The sequence below is a fragment of the Hylobates moloch genome, unplaced genomic scaffold (assembly GCF_009828535.3).
Source record: "Hylobates moloch isolate HMO894 unplaced genomic scaffold, HMol_V3 SCAFFOLD_22, whole genome shotgun sequence".
NCBI lineage: Eukaryota > Metazoa > Chordata > Mammalia > Primates > Hylobatidae > Hylobates > Hylobates moloch.
In genome coordinates this window covers 1,031,501-1,052,620 of record NW_026652297.1, presented here as the reverse complement: position 1 = coordinate 1,052,620, position 21,120 = coordinate 1,031,501, and the positions used below count along the sequence as shown (strand labels likewise).

Genomic DNA, 21,120 nt, shown 5'->3' with positions numbered 1-21,120 from the left:
CTACCAATCAGCGCTCAGAAAAGACGCATGCGTCCTCGGACGAACGCGACGTACGGTTAACTTTGACCCAAAGACAACCTCTTCTCTCCCGCTTCCCTCGCTGTGAAGATGGCGCTCTCCAGGGTGTGCTGGGCTCGGTCGGCCGTGTGGGGCTCGGCAGTCACCCCTGGACATTTTGTCACCCGGAGGCTGCAACTTGGTCGCTCTGGCCTGGCTTGGGGGGCCCCTCGGTGAGGGACCTGTAGCGAGAAAAGCATTTTTGACGTCCAGGCTCTTTCAGTGTCTCAACCTTGCTTGCATTCTGTCTCTTAATTCTCAGAGTTCCACGCCTTGGCCCTGGAATTTTTATTCTTCTGCTCAGGATTCAAACTCCGATCCCCCCTAGTGACCCGGCTTCCTGACCCTCTGTACTCAGTGCCCCATATTGTCTGGTTTCCTCGCGTGTCCTGAGCTCATCTTTCAGCCTCACTTTTTCGGCTCAGGTTTTACCGCTACTGTCTCGATTCCACCTCTTTCTGACTTAGCCTGCAGTTCAAATTGTCCCACAGGCATTGCGCTCTCTCCAGAGGCATACCCTGAGTTCCTTTCCTGCCCCTGGCCTTTGCCTGATTTGTGTTTCACAGTCTGATTGCCTATCTCTTCTTGACCCCAAGACCTTCCTTGGATTTCAGAAGTGTCAAGCCTTGGGATACAATCTCCGAGACTCCTGCTTTACATAGGGACTCAAGGCGTGAGGGAGCTTCTAGGACTGATTCCCAGATAGTCTCTTTGATCTTCCTTGTAGGTCTTCAAAGCTTCACCTTTCTCCAAAGGCAGATGTGAAGAACTTGATGTCTTATGTGGTAACCAAGACAAAAGCGATTAATGGGAAATACCATCGTTTCTTGGGTCGTCATTTTCCCCGCTTCTATGTCCTGTACACAATCTTCATGAAAGGTAAAAACGAAACTACAATAGAAATTCCGGAATCAGCTCTTGGGCAGGGTCAAAGAGTTAGCATAAATAAGATCATTTGCAGCTTCTGCTATGGGGATATGAGCCGAGATATCTTATATTTCATAAATGCCTGCGCCTTAAACTAATTCTTATAAATTAGCACTTCTTGAGAATGTTTCTAGAAAGATGTTGTGAGAAACAACTTATGACAGCAACATGAGGGAGGGAGAATATAGGTATGTTCTCGTACTTTCTTAACCACACACCTAGCTATAGTAGAAATTTTTTGTCTTGCACAGGGCAGGGATCTGTGGCTGTATAGACCTGCCCTGTGATTTATCAGTCGACTTACCCATAGGAAAATGAGGTCTAACCCTTGTTACAAATCTATATTAGGTAGTATGTTGTAGTGGCAATAGCACTACATAATACTTGGTTTCTAAATGTTTTGGTTCAAATCAGAGATCCTTAGTTACTAGGAGATGATATATATTGTGTCAAGTGTCTACTCTGGAGCCAGATTGCCTGATTCAAATCCCAGTTCATCACTGTGTGATTGGACTAATTAATTAACCCCTCTTTCCTTGGTTTTCTTATGTGTAAAATGGGAGTAATGGAACCTACCTATTTATCACATGGTTGTGAAGATTTTAAAAACTGATACATGTAAAGTACCTAGAACAGGTCCTGATCCCTAGTAAGTGCCAAATAAATGTTAGGTTATTTTCAGCTAAATGTTACGTAACAATATTATAGGTTGGTGCAAAAGTAATTGCGGCTTTTGGCTTTCAGTGGCAAACACCACAGTTGCTTTTGCACCAAATCTATAATATGCTCTATGCTTTTATCATAGCACTATAGTAAACTACATTGTCAAATCTGAACATTATCATAATTATCACTAGCTTCATGGACTTGAAAAATTACTTATCCTTAATCTGTAGAGAGAAAATTGGCTACTTTTTCTGTTTTCATGTAGATAAATAGGATCAAATGAGAGAAAGGGATGAAAGCATTTGTGTTTGTTTTTAAACCTTTTATTATGATTTTTTTTTTTTTTTGAGAGTCTCACCCTGTCGCCCAGGCTGGAGTGCAATGGCATGATCTCGGTTCACTGCAACCTCTGCTTCCCGGGTTCAAGCAATTCTCCTGCCTTAGCCTCCCAAGCAGCTGGGAATACAGGCGCCTGCCACCACACCAGGCTAATTTTTGTATTTTTAGGAGAGACGGGGTTTCACCATATTGGCTAGGCTGGTCTTGAACTCCTGACCTCGTGATCCGCCTGCCTCTGCTTCCCAAAGTGCTGGGATTACAGGCGTGAGCCACCGCGCCCGGCCAACTATTATGGAAATTTTTAAACATACACAAATGTAGAGAGAATAGTGTAACAAACTTCCATGTATTCACCTCATTTCATTATCGTAACTCATGGCTGCCAATCCTCATTTATATACTTGCCTTATGTATTATTTTGAAGACAATTGAGACATCATATAATGACATATAAATCATTGATAAATATGAAAGCATTAAAAAAATAGATGCAAGAAGCCAGGCGCAGTGGCTCATGCCTGTAATCCCAGCACTTTGGGAGGCCGAGGCGGGCGGATCACCTGAGGCCGGGCATTTGAGACCAGCCTGACCAACATGGAGAAACACCGTCTCTACTAAAAATACAAAATCAGCTGGGTATAGTGGCACATGCCTGTAATCCCAGCTACTAGGGAGGCTGAGGCAGGAGAATCGCTTGGACCTGGGAGACGGAGGTTGCGGTGAGCTGAGATCACACCATTGCACTCCAGCCTGGGCAACAACAGCGAAACTCCATCTCAAAAAAAAAAAAAAAAAAAATTAGATGCAAGAATTTTCATAGAATGAAAATTTAAAATGTAATCATAAAAATATATTGAACTAAACTACTTTAAAAAGTGTTCCAGGCCGGGCACGGTGGCTCACGCCTGTAATCCCTGCACTTTGGGAGGCCAAGGCGGGCGGATCATGAGGTCAGGAGTTTGAGACCAGCCTGGCCAACATGGTGAAACCCCGTCTCTACTAAAAATACAAAAATTAGCCAGGTGTGGCGATGGGCACCTGTAATTCCAGCTACTCAGAAGGCTGAGGCAGGAGAACTGCTTGAAATTAGGAGGTGGAGGTTGCAGTGAGCCGAGATCGCGCCACTGCACCGCAGCCTGGGTGACGGAGCAAGACTCCGTCTCAAAAAAAAAAAAAAGTGTTCCAGGCCGGGCGCAGTGACTCACGCCTGTAATCCCAGCACTTTGGGAGGCTGAGGCAGGTGGATTGCTTGAGGTCAGGAGTTCAAGACCAGCCTGTCCACATGGTGAAACTCCATCTGTACTAAAAATGCAAAAATTAGCCAAGCGTAGTGGCACACGCCTGTAATCCCAGCTACTTGGGAAGCTGAGGGGGGAGAATTGCATAAACCTGGGAGGTGGAGGTTGCAGTGAGCCAAAATCGCACCACTGCACTCCAGCCTGGGCAACAGAGTGAGATTCCATCTCAAAAAAAAGAAAAAAAAAAGTTCCAGAAAGGAGATACATTAATATCTGGCTGCGGAATACATAGGGTTAATTTAGCAAGACTTTCTGAAGTTAGGGAGCTTGATTTTTAAAAAGGAGTGACCATTCCATAGCAGATTACAGAAGCCAAACTTAGCTAGAAGAGAGGCGATGTGCTAGGGGAAAAAAGTTGAGAAAAGAGATTCGGGTTGACCTCAAGAGTTTCAAGTTACCTAGTTTAAAGTTTTGAGTATTGTTGGGGAGGGGTGAGAGTGTTTGCATGTCATTGAACATGGAGTAGGAAGCTGTGGTTAAGATTTAAACTGGGATAACATCACACTCTGTCCTCTACTTTAATGAGGCAGGATTACAGATGTTATGGGCTGATGCCAAAAAGGCTAGAAGAATAAAGACAAATATGTGGAAGCACAATATAAAGTTTCATCAACTTCCATACCGGGAGATGGAGCATTTGAGACAGGTATGGGCCAGGGGCAGATATCCAGAAGTTCATGGTGAGGTAATTACATTTAATCAAGATCTCAAGGTTTTTTCTTTCATTTGTTGTTCACCATTGATCAAGCTTTTGCCCTTTGCCACAAGAACAAAATATTGAACTGAATGAGGCATCAGATTATTTGTAAGAATTGGGTTCATCCAGAGTTGTAGCCCTCCGTAGCAAGAGCTCCATAGAATTTCTGGCACACTTTCTGAATGAAAGTTGTAAACACTAAAATCTAATTAGTTTCTGAACATACAAAAGTCTGCAAGGGGGCCGGGCGCGGTGGCTCACGCCTGTAATCTCAGCACTTTGGGAGGCCGAGGCAAGCAGATCACGAAGTCAGGAGTTTGAGACCAACCTGGCCAACAAGGCGAAACCCCGTCTCTACTAAAAATAAAAAAATTAGCTGGGTGTGGTGGCGGGCGCCTGTAATCCCAGCTACTTGGGAGGCTGAGGCAGGAGAATCGTTTGAACCCGGGAGGCAGAGGTTGCAGTGAGCCAAAATCACGCCATTGCACTCCAGCCTGGGCAACAAGGCAAGACTATCTCAAAAAGAAATAATAATCAAATGAAAATAAAAGTCTGCAAGGGCAGCCAGGCGCAGTGGCTCTCGCCTATATTCTTAGCACTTTGGGAGACCGAGGTGGGCAGATCACCTGAGGTCAGGAGCTTGAGACCAGCCTGGCCAACATGGTGAAACCCCATCTCTACTAAAAATACAAAAATTAGCTGGGCATGGTGGCGGGCGCCTGTAGTCCCAGCTACTCAGGAGGCTGAGGCAGAATTGCTTGAACCTGGGAGGCGGAGGTTGCAGTGAGCGAAGGTCGCGCCACCGCACTCCAGCCTGGATGATAAGAGCGAAACTCCGTCTCAAAAAAAAAAAAAAAAAAGTCTGCAAGGGTCCAAAGGGCAGCATGAAAGTAGTATTTGGTGGTGACTTGATGGGTCGTTTTGAAGCTGAGAGTAAGAATCTAGGACTCATTCCACAGATCAGGAAGAGTTCACCAAAGGATTTGGTATAATGTCAAGCTCTGTACTAGACATTATTTGGGATACAAAAGTAAATAAGTCAGAGGTTTTGTCCTCAAGGAACTAACCATCCAGAAGTAAATAGAAATAAACTTGGGGACCACATGCAGTGGCTCATGCCTGTAATCCTAGCACTTTGGGAAGCCAAGGTGGGCAGATCACTGGAGGTCAGGAGATTGATACCAGCTTGTCCAACATGGTGAGCCGAGATCGCGCCACTGCACTCCAGCCTGGGTGACAGAGCAAGACTCCATCTCAGAAAAAGAAAGAAATTTGGTCCTTTTTCTGGGCTGTAATAGAAGTTTACTGTACAGTGGGGTGGATGGATTGTCTATTGTGTTAACAACTTATTTGGGTTAAAACTGCATCTGTGTTTATTTCTGCTTAGTTCCGCCAAGACGTCACCAAGTGTCTTTTCCTAGGTATTATTTCCATTCCACCTTTTGCCAACTACCTGGTCTTCTTGCTAATGTGAGTACAGACTTCCATCTCCCCAACATCTTGAAGATATGTCAATTTTTTTTAATTAAGAATTACTTTAAACAGAACTTTTCATTTCAGAAGATAGGCAGAGGTTATCAAACTTCTGCTCCAATCTTCTCATTATTCCAAGGTTCATAAAAGCCACTTAGGAAGACCTTGGTTACTGTGACACATCACAGCTAGAAGTGTAGGTGGCCTAGACTCTCCCTATCTCTTAGCTGCCCTGAGTCACGTGAAATAAGATAGTGACCTTCTCCATCATCCCTAGAGGCAACAACTCACTCCCCGAGAGAGAGTACTTTTAGACTAATTTCTTTAGGGAAAAAAAAAGTACATTTTGTATTCTGATAACATATTTTTATTACTTCATATCCAAAAATGACATTTCTAAACTGTGATCTTGCATGTCATTCATTGTCTATTGCTGTATAACAAATAACTTCAAAGCTTAATAACATAAAACAATAGTATAAATCATTTTCATGATTTTGTAGGTCAAGAATTAGGGCAGTGCTCAGGTGGGCGGTTGATTTCTCTCTTCCATGTAGGGTTGACAGAGGTCCCTTAGTGATATTTAGCTGCTGAATGGACTAGTCTGGAAGGTCCAAGATCACTCTTATGTCTAGTGCCCTGGCAGGAATGGCTACACGGCTAGAACTGTCAACCAGAGTGCCTAGATGTGGCTTCTTCAGTATGGCAGCCTCAAGATAGGGTGACTTCAGCCTCAAGATAATGGGACTTCTAACTTGGGAGCTCAGGGCTCCAAGAGTGAGGGGTTCTAGTAAGAATCTACATGATTTTATAACCTTGTGTTAAAGGTCACATAGACTCACTGCTGCTCTGTCCTATTGATTGAATCAGTCACCTAGAATGAAAAAAGGGGAGGATGTGGACCTCAGCTCTCCATAAGACAAGTGCCAGAGAATTTGAGGTCATGTTTTAAAACCACCAAACACGTAGATAAATAAATTAAAAAACAAATCGTGGCCAGGTGCGGTGGCTCATGCCTGTAATCCCAGCACTTTGGGAGGCCGAAGCAGGCAGATCACAAGGTCAGGAGATTGAGACCATCCTGGCTAACACGGTGAAACCCTGTCTCTACTAAAAATACAAAATACTAGCTAGGCGTGGTGGCGGGTGCCTGTAATCCCAGCTACTTGGGAGGCTGAGGCAGTACAATCGCATGAACCCAGGAGGGAGAGGTTGCAGTGAGCCGAGATCGCACCACTGTAGTCCAGCTTCGGTGACAGAGCGAGACTCCATCTCAAAAAAAAAAAAAAAAATCGATTGCCTTTTACATACTGGTTCCACGTAACGACTGTGCTATAGTTAGATTGTCAACATCACATATAGTGTCCAGGTCAGTCTACAACTCTCTCCAAAGCATACTCTTCACATGCTTTAGTTCAACATGAGTCATTGTATCCGATTGCTGCGTGGCAGGCTATTCTGCTAGTCCTTCCTTTCACATCACATTTCAGTAATGGTGCTTGAAATTGTGCTTCAGTGTATCTTATAAATTTTGGTCTGAGAGTCACTTAAGAGAAAGGGCTGACAGTGGTGGCTCTCACCAGTAATCCCAGCACTTGGGGAGACTGAAGCAGGAAGATTGCTTGAGACCAGGAGTTCGAGACCACCCTGGGCAATATAGCAAGACCTCATCTCTGCAAAAAAATTTAAAACTTAGCCGGGCATAGTGGCCTGTGCCTGTAGTCCCAGCTACTCAGTAGGCTGTGGTGGGAGGATTGCTTGAGCCTGAGAGGTCGAGGCTGCAGTGAGCTGTGATCATGCCACTGCACTCCAGCCTGGGTGACAGAGGGGACCCTGTTTCTTAAAAAAAAAAAAACTAAAAAAGAAAAAGAACACTGAGGTAGGGAAATAGTGTCTCCATCTCTTCTTCCTAGTATTCATGTCTACCAAATGCTTTCTTTGGCTTCCTCTGAAAGAAGCCAGTTTCAGCAAGTGAGTTTGTGATGCTTTCTCCTTTCAGGTACCTGTTTCCCAGGCAACTACTGATCAGGCATTTCTGGACCCCAAAACAACAAACTGATTTCTTAGATATCTATCATGCTTTCCGGAAGCAGTCCCACCCAGAAATTATTAGTTATTTAGAAAAGGTCATCCCTCTCATTTCTGACGCAGGACTCCGGTGGCATCTGACAGACCTGTGCACCAAGGTATTCCTGCAGTTAACCCTTCCTACAAATGTGGAATCTTGTTAGATTCAGTGTGCACTAAAACTAGGTAAGAGGGGTAGTCAGGACTTTCCTAACATCTACCAATCTCTTACCTCTTCCAAGATACAGCGTGGTACCCACCCAGCAATACATGATATCTTGGCTCTGAGAGAGTGTTTCTCTAACCATCCTCTGGGCATGAACCAACTCCAGGCTTTGCACGTGGTGAGCACTTTGAGGGCTTCTCTTTTCCATAGCATCACCATGTTTCAGATGTTTGCTTGAGCTCATACTGTTTGCCTTTCCCCTCCTGTGTGGTTGTGTTACAGAAAGCCTTGAGCCGGGCCATGCTTCTCACATCTTACCTGCCTCCTCCCTTGTTGAGACATCGTTTGAAGACTCATACAGCTGTGATTCACCAACTAGACAAGGCTTTGGCAAAGCTGGGGATTGGCCAGCTGACTACTCAGGAAGTAAAATCGGTAAGAGCTTGATTGCAACATCAACCCTCAACCCTTGGTGTGCTTTTGAGCCTACAGCAGGCCGGAGGTTTACAGGGGCTCCTTGTCTTGTTTGTTATATAGAACCCAGCTTCTTTATTCTCTCACTTCATTTCATTTATTTATTTATGATTTATTTTTATTTATTTATTTATTTTGAGACAGAGTCTTATTCTGTTGCCCAGGCTAGAGTACAGTGGCACAGTCTTGGCTCACTGCAACCTCTGCCTCCCAGTTCAAGTGATCCTCCTACCTCAGCCTCCCAAGTAGCTGGATTACAGGTGTGCGCCACCACGCCCAGCTAATTTTTTGTATTTTTAGTAGAGATGGTTTCACCATGTTTGCCAGGCTGGTCTCCAACCCCTGGCCTCAAGTGATCCATCCACCCAAAGTGCTGAGACTACAGGTGTGAGCTACCGTACCCAGCATATTTATTTATTTTTCAGTCTCACTATTTTGACCAAGCTGGTCTTGAACTCCTGGGCTCAAGTGATCCTCCCACCTTGGCCTTTCAAAGTATTGGGATTACAGGCATGAGCCACTGCGCTCAGCTCCTCACCTCATTTCTGTGTCTTTTTTCTCAATAAACTTAGCTAGGGGGAAGGAATTGCCTACAGAAATTTTGGTTTATATTTCTTTTCTTCTGGCACTTCAGAAAGCAAGGATACTGCAGTTTAGACCTACTATTTTAGATTATATAGGACTCTTTGCTTGTCATCTTGTCCATCACTAGTTTTCAAATTGCCATGAGGAAAGGCTTCGTGTGGGAATGAGATTGTAACTTTTTTTTGAGACAGAGTCTCGCTCTGTTGCCAGGCTGGAGTGCAGTGGCATGATCTTGGCTCACTGCAACCTCTGCCTCTCAGGTTCCAGTGATTCTCCTGCCTCAGCCTTCCGAGTAGCTGGGACTACAGGTGCATGCCACCACGCCTGTCTAATTTTTGTATTTTTTAGTAGAGATGGGATTTCACCACATTGGCCAGGGTGGTCTCCAACTCCTGACCTCGTGATCCGCCTACCTCAGCCTCCCAAAGTGCTGGGATTACAGGCCTGAGTCACCGTGCCCGGTGAGATTGTAACTTATTTAAAGGAGATTTAGGATTGTTTGTGGATTTCCATTTCCTTGGCATAATCACTCTGTGATTATTAAGGACCGTCTCTCTTCTGAGTGGTATAGGCTTGTTATCTCCGTGGCCTGAATTCTACGCATATTGGTGAAGATAGGTGTCGAACTTGGCTGGGAGAATGGCTGCAGATTTCCTGCAGCCTGAAAGGTAAAACATATTTCTGTGGTTATACCACTAAAATCCAAGTCACTTTTATATTTTATTCTGAGGTCATTTTGGAGTTAATTATTGAGTACTGTGAGACATGTATATATATACATCTAATTGAAAGGGCACAAACTCACATGCCTACTGCATGCCTGGCAGGTAATGAAGTAGGCCATAAGACAAGAGGGAGTAGTGGGGACTGTGGGAACATAAGAGTGAATGCATGCTAGTGTGAATCAATTTTCCAACCTTGGCACTTTCTTATGGGGGGATATCCTGTGCTTTTTTTTTTTTTGAGATGGAGTTTCGCTCTTGTTGCCCAGGCTGGAATGCAATGGTGCGATCTCGGCTCACCGTAACCTCTGCCTCATGGGTTCAAGTGATTCTCCTGTCTCAGCCTCCCCAGTAGCTGGGATTACAGGCATGCACCACCACGCCCGGCTAATTTCGTATTTTTTTTTTAGTAGAGACCAGGTTTCTCCATGTTGGTCAGGCTGATCTCGAACTCCCGACCTCAGGTGATCCGCTGGCCTCGGCCTCCCAAAGTTTTGGGATCACTGGCGTGAGCCACCATGCCCAGCCTATCCTGTTCTTTATAGGTATTTATTATAGCAGTATCCCTAGCCTCTACCCACTAGATGCCAGTAGCACCCCTTCACCCACAGTTGTCACAACCAAAAATGTCTCCAGACATTGCCAAATGTCCTAGGGGTGGGGAGGAGAGAGGCAGAATTGTCCCCGTTGAGAAGTACTGGTGTAAAGGCGTTCAAACTCAAAACAGAAACAGTCTCTGACCAAACACAGAGCCTCTGTGCTTGTTGGCCCCGTTTAGGCTGGGTCGTGATGTTTTCTGGGCCTTTGGATGTTAGGGTGGGCCTACTAATCTTGAAGTTGAGAAATGTCCCTAGAGCACCAACTTCTACCAGAAGAATCCCAAGGCGACTGGTGTTTAGTACCGTTACCATCTCTGAATTTTCCACTGCAATCACATGAGAAATAGAGGATGAGTTGATACGAATATATAGTAGAAGGAAAGGAAGGCATGCATGCAGGGGCTGAAACAAAGAAGGGGAACTTTGAGAAAAACAGCTTCTTCATTCCACCCCTCCCTGCACTCGGCTTCCTGCCTCCAGGCTTAAGCCATATGTAACAAGGCAGTTAGTTATAAGGCAGTGTTCCTAAGCCAAACCACTAACACTGTGGTGTTTTCAGAAGCTGAGCTGTCTCTCTTGCTGCACAACGTGGTCCTGCTCTCCACCAACTACCTTGGGACAAGGCGCTGAATGAACCGTGGAGCGGATGGCATTGTCCTGCAGTCGCATAGTATAGCAGTGCAGGAACAAATAGCACTTGCCAGCGAAGTCTGTGTGTGCTGTTAAGTGTGTGGGAGGCAGAGAGAGGAGCAGGGGCCATGGGCTTCACAGCGTGGCACACGTGTGGGAACTGCAGACATCCCCTCACAGCTAGAACTGAAACAAACCCTCTTGCCAGGGGTGGCCCGTGTGAGGTGTCATCCCGTCCCCCTCATAATTACTAATGGCTGGAACTGGCAGCAGCCTCTGCTGGGCTTTTACTGTGATGTGTTCAGTTCATGTCCTAGAAAGTCAGCTTTTGCCCCAGGTGGGAATCCTTATTTGGCTTAGGACTGATCCACTTCCATGTTACTTACATCTGTGGGTTTTTGTTGTTGCTGTTAGAAAATTTGTGGCTGTCGAGAACAGCACTCCTTTGGCTGGAGCACTCGTGTCCGTGCATGTACTTCAGTGTTTCCCTCCATCCTTTCTGATATGACCAAAAATCAAGTTGTTTTGTTTTTTGTCCCCGACACTGGCATAGGCTAACCACTTCCTTTCTTTTTCAAACCCTCTGAACACCTTTTTTTGATGGGTACCTTGCAGGAATATTCTATTGGAAAAGATAACAGGAAGTAAAAGTGCTTCTTGACCCCTTCCTCAATGTTTCTAGCCTTCACTCTCCGTTGCCTTTTCTGGGCTGTATTACAGCCCCCTGTGGATCTTCAACTCTGCTGCCTCCACTGTGATGCAGCAGTCCAACCGTAACTGACAGTGGCTGCCTTCTCTGGGCCATGGATCACACCTGTAAGGTACTAATTACTGCCCAGCCTGGGGAGATCAGGAGAGGTCTGCATAGAGTTAGTAAGTTGGGTTTAGCTTGTGTGTGTGCATCAGTGACTTATAGTTCTGTAATAACTTACTGTAAATGCATGAAGCACTGTTTTTAAACCCAAGTAAAGACTGCTTGAAACCTGTTGATGGAAATGACTTATGCATACTCTAATCATTTTGCTGTCTCCTTTTACAAGACTGACATAACCTAACAAATGGGGATTTAATTGTTTGGAATAGAACCTTCTGATGGGATGGAAGTTTTGCAGAAACTGATTTGAAGTTGATCTCCTTGCTGGACACTTGAAGGTGATAACAAGGAAAACAGAATTTCATAAAGTTAGTGGAATGAGGCCGGGCGCGGCGGATCACAAGGTCAGGAGATCGAGACCATCCTGGCTAACAAACACAGTGAAACCCCGTCTCTACTAAAATAGCAAAAAAATTAGCCGGGCGTGGTGGCGGGCGCCTGTAGTCCCAGCTACTCAGGAGGCTGAGGCAGGAGAATGGCATGAACCGGGAGGCGGAGCTTGCAGTGAGCCGAGATCGCGCCACTGCACTCTAGTCTGGGCGACAGAGTGAGACTCTGTCTCAAAAAATAAAAATAAAAAAAAGTTAATGGAATGAGAAAATGGGAGCCCAGAGTAGGGACAGGGCTAAGCTCCAACAGAGCAGGAGCAAGGCCTGCTTCAGCTGAACAGGCACACAAGGGCATATGAACCAAGTCCAGCTCTTGGTACTCCAAAGAGAATATTCTATTTTTCCATCACAAAATGTTTCTATTGTTAACATTAATTCCTAACTGACCTAATTAGTTTTACAACGAAGCTGGAGAAGCATCCTTTTTCTAACAGCTGAATTGTGGCCTGCCGAGACAAAGAGTAACACACCATTCTTTTGAATATTTCTTTAATATTACATTTAAATATTCTCTTTAAATACAGCATTATCACAATGTAAAGAACCTAAAGGGGAAAAAATTATTTTCAGAGAACCAGACAAGCTTTGGATTCACATTGAAAATACTACCTGTGTACAGTATGTGAGAAAGGAAATTGGAAAATAATAAGGGTTGTGGTAATAAGAGTCATTTATCTAGGCCTAGACTGGGACTGAAGCTATCTGCTTCTATGATCAGAGGCCTAGCTTTCCTAGCAACCGTGAGCTAGAATTCTGTCCAACAACTCAGGTAGCACCAGAAGTGAGACGGCCTAGGCTGTAGAGAAGGCCTTTTGCTTGACAAGACGGTTAATGCTAAATGTTAATATTTAGCACTCAAAAGTTTGGGATCAGTGTGAGTCACAACTGTAGAGTTAATGAAGGGGATGGACTTAAGAAACTACAGGTTTTCAGAAACATCAACTATCTTGTGGGTTGGCAATGAGCTTAATAATTACAGATTCATATTCCTGGTTTGATCCCAAAAGCTAATGTGTTCCTCATCATGCAGCTGGAACCTACTTCCTAGATTAAGCTGGAGCCTTCCTGCAGAGACAGTGTGCAAACCTCACCCTCCCCTTCCGACACAAACTTTGAAAAAGGTTCTTTTCTCCATAAAGCCAAATTCCCAATTAAGCTTCAGTCCTGTGTTTGAGGGTACCAGTCTAAGGTAGGGGAGTCTAGTTCAGTTCTGGATAGCTTCGCGATCTCAGGTACTTAAGACGCTCAACTGTTTTGTGAGGCTAGGGGATGGGGAGAGATAAGGATCTACGTACTTAAGTTCCCCTCCAAACTAAAACCAAGCAAAAACTGGAACAAATAGGAAAGGCAGAATGAACTAAAAAATATTATGTGCATTAAATACAAATCCTTTCAGGCTCAGAGTTCAGAGACTTCTTCAGGGGTGAAATGCTGCTGCGACATACACGATGGTTTCTGTAAGACACCAGGGCCTTAATATCCCACCAGAAAAGGCTTTATGAGCAAGATAAGTAGGAGTACTGTCTCCCCCAACAGTTTTTCACTTGTGTGTGTGTGTGGTTAATAAACCATACCAGAAGTAAAGTATGGTGTAAAGGATGCTTGAGAAGAATAGTTTTGCTCCCCACTGCCTCCATTTTAGAACAGAGACAAAGATCACTTTGCTAAGAAAAGGAAATCAGTGCTGTTCAATGGAGGAGATCTTAGAACACAGGATGAACAGGAACTGTATTCCTCCTGACAAGAGGTAAGAACTGAATCAAACTGAATGAGTTCCACTCTATACGCTTCAAAGGTTATAATTAGAACTTGAATCCTTTGGAATCTGGAAGTTGCATGTGGCATTTAAGAACTGGCTTGGCTTCCAATTTTTATATATCATCAAGATGGAGGGGTCCAATAAACATTTGCGATTCTTGGAATTGAACTGCAACAGTATAAGAACTCCAACCCGCTATGTTGAACATGACCATGAGGGTAGATCCAGGAAAAAAACAAAAACTAGTTGGTAACCTTAAGATTGCCACGTCCTACATTCCACCAAAGCTCAGATCTCACAAAGAGGGAAAAACCTGGGTGAAAAAACAAGCACAGCACAAATATGTCATCTTTCTTTCCAGATAGCAAAGCAGCCTGTTCCCACTGCCTCCTTTGGCCACAGTTAATGCTCCACGTAGGCCTCCTGTGGGATGGGTGAGCCCCAGCCGAAAGCTGCCTGACAGTACTAGTGTCAGACTCGGACAGAAGGCTCAGGCTCGTTATACCACATCCCCAGCCAATCCAGCTCTTTTTCTCCGAAGGAGAAAGGATGGAAAGAAAAAAAGACACATAGACAAGTTTAACTCTAGTACTTAAGAACATGTGGAAGAAACAATTCAAGTCACAGACCAGGAATCCCCAGTGTGGGGAAGAGGTCAGAGAACACCAAACATGTCAAATATTAACTTATTTACCAAATATGGGATTGAAGGAAGGCAGGTTCCATTTTTGTAAATCCTGGAGATTTTGTACAGAAGCAGAGACCCTTCCACTCCCTCCTCCCTAGACTCGGCCAGGTGACTTTCCAGTTTGAAGTATTTATTATGACACACCAAAGTGGGATATCAGAATAACCACCGAGAAAAATGAGCTTGTACTCTGCCTGGGGCTTGGGAGAGAAAGGGCTTTGCCATGCTCTTCAAATTCGCGTGTTCTGGTCCCTACAGAAAGAATAGCTGCTGGAGTCACCCAGCTTTTCCTGTGAGATCCTAGTTCTTTGTTCCAGTGGCCCAGAAAGCTCAATGTTCAGCACTACGCAGCTTTCTCTGCCCCAAGACTATCCCCAGATCAAGGTAGGGCTGGTCTCCTTGGTACTGTTTCCCTTTTAAAAAATACTCAAACACTCCTTTCCCACCCATTCCCCAAAGACCCCAATAAAATAACATGGGAGCAGCAGCTGCTTCTACAGTTTTGTTTTGAAATGGTGTTAGATAAAATAAGGGAATAAATAGAGAATAGGTAACAGGCAGGACCTCCAGTGCCTGTCACACTGCCAGAGGGAGTTCTAAGGAAGAATCTTCAGGGGGCCGATCCTCATTCTGCTGGGAGGTCTTCACCATCCCACAGCCCTCTTCATTGTCCGTGCGGAAGGGGAGGCTTGAGGGGGACCAGGAAGGGCGGAAGTCTTCATTTTCAGGCTCCTCAGGGTTACAATCTTCCGGCAATAGAGCTTCTAGGGTGGGTGTTTTCCCCAACTCTGATTTACAGAGGGCAGCTGGGTCTGTGGAGCTACAAGCCACGAGTGAGGTAACAGGGAGAGAGAAGACATTCAGATCCTTCTCCTTTGGGAAAGAGGCTGAGCCTTCTTCTGTACCAGGCTCTCCTTTCACTCCCAAGACTGGCCTCTGCTCCACTTGATAATAGACCAAGGGCCCACCGTTCAAGTAGGATGGGCTGTTCACCGTTGAGGCAGTTGGGTGGTCTGAGTTCTCGGTAAAACACAGGACAGAGGAGCCTGGGGGCAGCTGAGCCTGGATGAGAATGGGGGCTGTAAGGCCTGGGCACAGCTCTTCGGGGACAGCCAGGGGCTCCTCCAGGATGCACACACCCAGACTCTCGATGCTGGAGTCCAGGCTGGCACTAGAGCCGCTGGAATCTTCTTCTGCCTTAAGCCGCTCCAGTTCCTCTGCACTCTGCAGGTGCATCACTGCTGTCTCATTCTCAGCAATGAACTCCTGGAAGTCCTGGGTCTCAGAGCCCTGTGCTCCTGCCAGGCTGCAACTGGCAGTCGGAGAGGGCTCCTCATCTGGGGCTGCTGGGCGGCTCACCTGCTGCTTGCTCTCCAGCTCCAGCTTCATAATGGTGTGGAGGTAATGAGTCCGGACCCGGATTGGATTAAATTCAATGCGCCCTGCCATGTTCCCACAGCCATCCCGGGAGCAGCCACATGGAAAGGACATGCGATCCACCTGAGCGGGGACAAGAAGGTTGGGACAAGATGAGACCTACAATCCTAACAATGGAGATAGGAGACATGAGCTGGCAAACAGGCAGTTGGGGTTTGAGGTCTCCTTTTAAGAAGAAAAGCAACCAATTCAAAGCACAGCATGCAGTGTGAGCTAACAGAACACTAGATGGTAGTTATCAGACCACTTGCATTTCAATCCCAGCTCAGCCATTAATTAGTGGTGTGACCTCAAGAGAATCATTTATCTCTCTAGGGCTTTGTTTCCTCTTCTAAATAACAAGTAGACAAAAATCACAGCACAGGGTCCTTCCAGTTAAGAGTCCAGAGATACTTCTCTGAATGCTGATGGTTTTCACAGAGGAAATTTACGAGCCTCAGAGACTTTTTTCAGAACTTACCTGGTTCACTGAGACAACAAAAGGCTGGACCCAAGCCTATGGCCTGCAATGACAGGCATGGGAGAGTGAGTGGAAGATCTTGCTACTTCAAAAAAAATACATTCTGGGGAAACTAAGCAAATGTGCCTTAGTTTGCTAAGGTGCTAGAACGCAGGTTCACACAGTGGCCACTTTTTTAGCTACCTGCTTTATTTTCCCTGAGGGTTGACTAGTTTAGTTCTGAAGCAGTTGCCAAGATAATTAACTTACAGACCAGGGATATCTGGAAAGGAGATGCTTTCTACCTCCTTATCACTTTCGTATTCCAACAGGAAAAACACATAAACCAAAAATAAAAGGAAAAATTAAAACCACAAGTAAGCAAATAAGCATGTACAAATCACAATGTCTTTCTATGATACTGACTTACAGAAATCTCCACTCCAGTTATACCTTTTTTTTTTTCCTTTGGAGACAGGGTCTTGCTCTGTCATCCAGGCTGGAGTGCAGTGGCGCCATCATGGCTCACTGCAGCCTGGAGCCATCCTGGGCTCAAGCAACCCTCCCACCTCAGCCTCCTGAGTTGCTAGGACTACAGGCATGCAGCACTACATCTAGCTAATTAAAAAAAAAATTTTTTTTGAGACGGAGTCTCACTCTGTCACCCAGGCTGGAGTGCAGTAGCACAATCTCAGCTCACTGCAACCTCTGCCTTCTGGGTTCAAGCAATTCTCCTGCCTCAGCCTCCCAAGTAGCTGGGATTACAAGGTGCCCGCTATCACGCCCAGCTAATTTTTGTATCTTTTTAGTAGAGGCAGGTTCACCATGTTGGCCAGGCTGGTCTCAAACTCCTGACCTTGTGATCCGCCCACCTCGGCCTCCCAAAGTGCTGGGATTACAGGCGTAAGCCACCGCGCCCGGCCCTAATTTTCAAATTTTTTGTAGATAGGGTCTCGCTATGTTGCCCAGGCTGGCCTCAAACTCCTGGGCTCAAGCAATCCTTCCACCCCCGCCTCCCAAAGTGCTAGTTACAGGTGTGAGCCAACGTGCCAGGCCCAGCTGCATCAATTCTTAGGACTGTTCTCAGGTGTGTGTGTAACAGAATAACTCATTATGGGACTTTGGTCTGAAAAGCAGTATTTGGCCAGATCTACCACAGTTATTTGTTACCCAGCTAAAAATAAAGAAAGGGTGAGTTAGGAGAAATCCAACCACAAGGACTCAGCATCTACACCCTCAGTAATTAAATTCCAGATAAATTTCATTCTTAAGGATGGTATTGCTGTTTTCAACTGAAATGTGTCTTAAACTGTCCCCCATCAGAGGGCCAACAAGGGGCCAGGCACGGTGGCTCATGCCTGTAATCCCAGTACTTCGGAAGGCTGAGGCAGGCAGATCACCTGAGGTCAGGACTTCGAGACCAGCCTGGCCAACATGATGAAACCCTGTCTCTACTAAAAATACAAAAGCTGGCTGGGCATGGTGGCTTGCACCTGTAATCCCAGCACTTTGGGAGGCTGAGGCAGGCGGATCACGAGGTCAAGAGATCAAGACCATCCTGGCCTACATGGTGAAACCCCGTCTCTACTAAAAATACAAAAATTAGCTGGGTGTGGTGGTGCGTGCCTATAGCCCCAGCTACTCGGGAGGCTGAGGCAGGAGAATTGCTTGAACCTGGGAGGCAGAGGTTGCAGCGAGCTGAGATCACGCGCTACTGCACTCCAGCCTGGCAATAGAGCGAGACTCCGTCTCAAAAAAAAAAAAAAAAAAAAAAAAAAAAAAGGCCGGGCACGGTGGCTCACGCCTGTAATCTCAGCACTTTGGGAGGCCGAGGTGGGTGGATCACAAGGTCAGGAGATCGAGACCATCCTGGCTAACACGGTGAAACCCCGTCTCTACTAAAAATACAAAAAATTAGCCGGGCGTGGTGGCGGGTGCCCGTAGTCCCAGCTACTCGGGAGGCTGAGGCAGGAGAATGGCGTGAACCCGGGAGGTGGAGGTTGCAGTGAGCCGAGATTGCGCCATTGCACTCCAGCATGGGAGACAGAGCGAGACTCCGTCTCAAAAAAAAACAAAACAAAACAAAAAAAAAGAGAATTACAACAATTAGCCAGGCACAGTGGCGCACACCTGTAATCCCAGCTACTTGGGAGTCTGAGGCGGGAGAATCACTTGAACCCAGGAGGTGGAGGTAGCAGTGAGCCAAGATTGCGCCACTGCACTCCAGCCTGGGCAACAGAATGAGACTCCATCACAAAAAAAAAAAAAAGGGCAGCCAACAAGAGATGATACTTTCTCTTTCAGGTAACTATGGTTTTAAGCTCTGCTAGGCCAGGTCTGATCCTGAATTATAAAGCTCTGAATACTATTTTGATTTTTTCAAAATTGGAGTAAAGGTACTGAAGAATAAGTGTTTGCAGATAGAATCTATAGGCCCACACCACTCCTCTGCTAACTTTTTGAGACAGGGTCTTGCTCTGTCGCCCAGGCTAGAGTGCAGTGGCACAATCACAGCTTACTGCAACCTATGCCTCCCAGGCTCAAGTGATCCTCCTCCCATCTCAGCCTCTTGAGTACCTGGGACTACAGGCCCATGCTACCACGCCCAGCTAATTTTTGTATTTTTTGTAGAGATGGGGTTTAGCCATGTTGCCCAGGCTGGTCTCAAACTCCTGGGAAGCAATCTGCCTGCCTGCCTCGGCCTCCCAAAGTGCTGGGATTACAGATGTGAGCCACCGCGCCCAGTCCTGCTTCCTTTTATCTCAAAGAATCAGTATTTAGGAAACAGTATTTAGGAAATACTGTTTAGGAATCAGTATTTAGGAAACATTTACTAAATGTTAAATGTACTAACCCCTCTTCATCCCTTCCCTAACAGCTGCTTCTTATCACCTCTGAGAAATGAAACAAAAAAAAGATGAGATACGTCCACAGCCTAAGAATCCTGTCATGCTTGTTTTCTTTGCAAAAACTGTAAGAGACAGGGTCTCACTCTGTGACCCAGGCTGGAGTGCACTGGTGTGAACTCAGCTCACTGCAGCCTTGACCTCCTGGACTCAAGAGATCCTCCTACCTCAGCCTCCCAAGTACCCAGGAGTAGAGGTGTGGGCCACCGTGCCCGGCCGCGCTCTTTGCTTACTCTGTTGATGGAGGACGGTTGTGGAACTGGAGAGTGTTCACAACCACAGGGAATCCACCCCGGAATGGGCCTCCCATGTTCAGTGGCACCCACACCTCACCCTGCTGACCCTGGTGTAGATATACTATCTCAGGCCAACTTGGACTGACCTGGCATTTAATCCCAGCCTGGCTGCAGGCACACGCTTCTGGGTCACAGTACAGTCGGCAGTCACAGCCACACTCTTCCCGTGACAGGCGGATGGCTCGAAGTTCTTGCTTCTCTTCGGCATCAATGCGGTGGACCCCAGAAGCCCTCAGCAGGGCCCGTCGCCGTTTGGTGGGCAGAGGCTGCAGGAAGAAGTAATCATCCACCTCCACGTTTTCCACATCGATGTCTTCATCTGACACATCATCCAGCGTCAGGCCATCGGCCTCCACCGACTCCACTGTCCCATTCTTGGTCAGCTGCCAAGAGACAGGAAAGGTTAGCCTCATAGACGTGAGCAGCATGCACCTCCTCAGTGACCATCCCAGAGCAGCACTGTCCCTTGAACTTTCTGCAATCATGGGAATGTCCGTGCTGTCCAAAATGATGGCAGCTACTAGCACATGTGGCTACTGAGCACTAAAAATGCGGCAGTTGGAAAAAACTGTCATTTTATTTATTTTTTTGAGGAAAAAAAGTCTCATTCTGTCGTCCAGGCGGGAGTGCAGTGGTGCAATCTCGGCTCACTACAACCTCCGCCTCCCAGGTTCAAGTGATTCTCCTGCCTCCCAAGTAGTTGGGATTACAGGCGTGAGTCACCACGCCTGGCTATTTTTTTCTGTTTTCAGTAAAGACAGGGTTTCACTGTGTTGGCCAGACTAGTCTTGAACTCCTGGCCTCAAGTGATCCACACACCTCGGCCTCCCAAAGTGCTGGGGTCCACTGTGCCAGCCCAACTTACATAATTTTAATTAAATAGCCGTATGTGACTACTGGCTGCTGTATTCACTAGCACAGGTCAAAAGAATAAATCCAGAGTGGGAAGATGGGAAATCTTACGCATCATCACCTTTCTGGGTCCAAGCTTCTCAAAAACCCGTCTCATCTTCCCTCCTACACGAAAATCTATTTCCACAAACATACCCTCCATTTCCAGACATGTGTCCCCTAATTTACGCTCACTTGCCTTCTAACGCAGAGAGGAAAAGGTATGTGAATGACTGGATGATCCTTGGATATATAGAAAAATGTGAAACACCCTTCAACTTGCACCCACTGAATGCAAAACTACCTTTTTGGAAAAAAAGGGCAAATTAAAGTGTAGTAAAAGGCTACCAGGTCTTAATCAATGAACCCAAATCCCCACAGTGTGAACAATTATCTGTGCATGCACTACAGAGCTTCATTTTACTGTAAAGAGAAAAAGCAAATATATTAACAGGTATTAAAGAAAGCCCTCAGCCAGGCGTGGTGGCTCACGCTTGTAATCCCAGCACTTTGGGAGGCCGAGGCGGGCAGATCACGAGGTCAGGAGATCGAGACCATGGTGAAACCCCGTCTCTACTAAAAATACAAAAAAAAAAAATTAGCCGGGCGTGGTGGCGGCAGTCGCCTGTAATCCCAGCTACTCGGAGAGGCTGAGGCAGGAGAATGGCATGAACCCAGGAGGCAGAGCTTGCAGTGAGCCGAGATCGTGCCACTGCACTCCGGCCTGGGCGACAGAGCGAG

The 21,120-nt window shown here is 46.1% G+C and overlaps 2 protein-coding genes across 11 annotated transcripts in view; one reads left to right on the top strand and one right to left on the bottom strand.

Annotated features, from left to right (window-relative positions):
• Positions 1 to 63: 63 nt before the first annotated feature.
• Positions 64 to 11,699, top strand: LETMD1 (LETM1 domain containing 1). Of its 10 annotated transcripts, none has more exons than XM_032144407.2 (9): positions 66 to 230; positions 785 to 936; positions 3,818 to 3,933; positions 5,372 to 5,454; positions 7,457 to 7,643; positions 7,767 to 7,868; positions 7,973 to 8,125; positions 9,321 to 9,417; positions 10,630 to 11,699. In XM_032144407.2, exons 1-9 carry the CDS (start codon positions 109 to 111, stop codon positions 10,698 to 10,700), a joined length of 1,083 nt encoding a protein of 360 aa, XP_032000298.1. In that variant the 5' UTR covers positions 66 to 108; the 3' UTR covers positions 10,701 to 11,699. The 10 variants fall into 10 exon arrangements, with proteins under 10 accessions (XP_058289633.1, XP_032000310.1, XP_032000299.1 ...); XM_058433648.1 differs by having other exon boundaries at positions 764 to 936; XM_032144411.2 differs by having other exon boundaries at positions 97 to 123.
• Positions 11,700 to 12,435: 736 nt separating this feature from the next.
• CSRNP2 (cysteine and serine rich nuclear protein 2) overlaps positions 12,436 to 21,120 on the bottom strand; it is a 19,232-nt gene continuing 10,547 nt past the window's right edge. Inside the window, exons 3-4 of the mRNA XM_058433702.1 lie at positions 19,575 to 20,021; positions 12,436 to 15,910 (exon numbers count right to left, since the gene is read on the bottom strand). Of these exons, the coding sequence (XP_058289685.1) occupies positions 14,987 to 15,910; positions 19,575 to 20,021 (1,371 nt within the window). The 3' untranslated portion in view covers positions 12,436 to 14,986. The remainder of the gene's footprint in view (positions 15,911 to 19,574; positions 20,022 to 21,120) is intronic.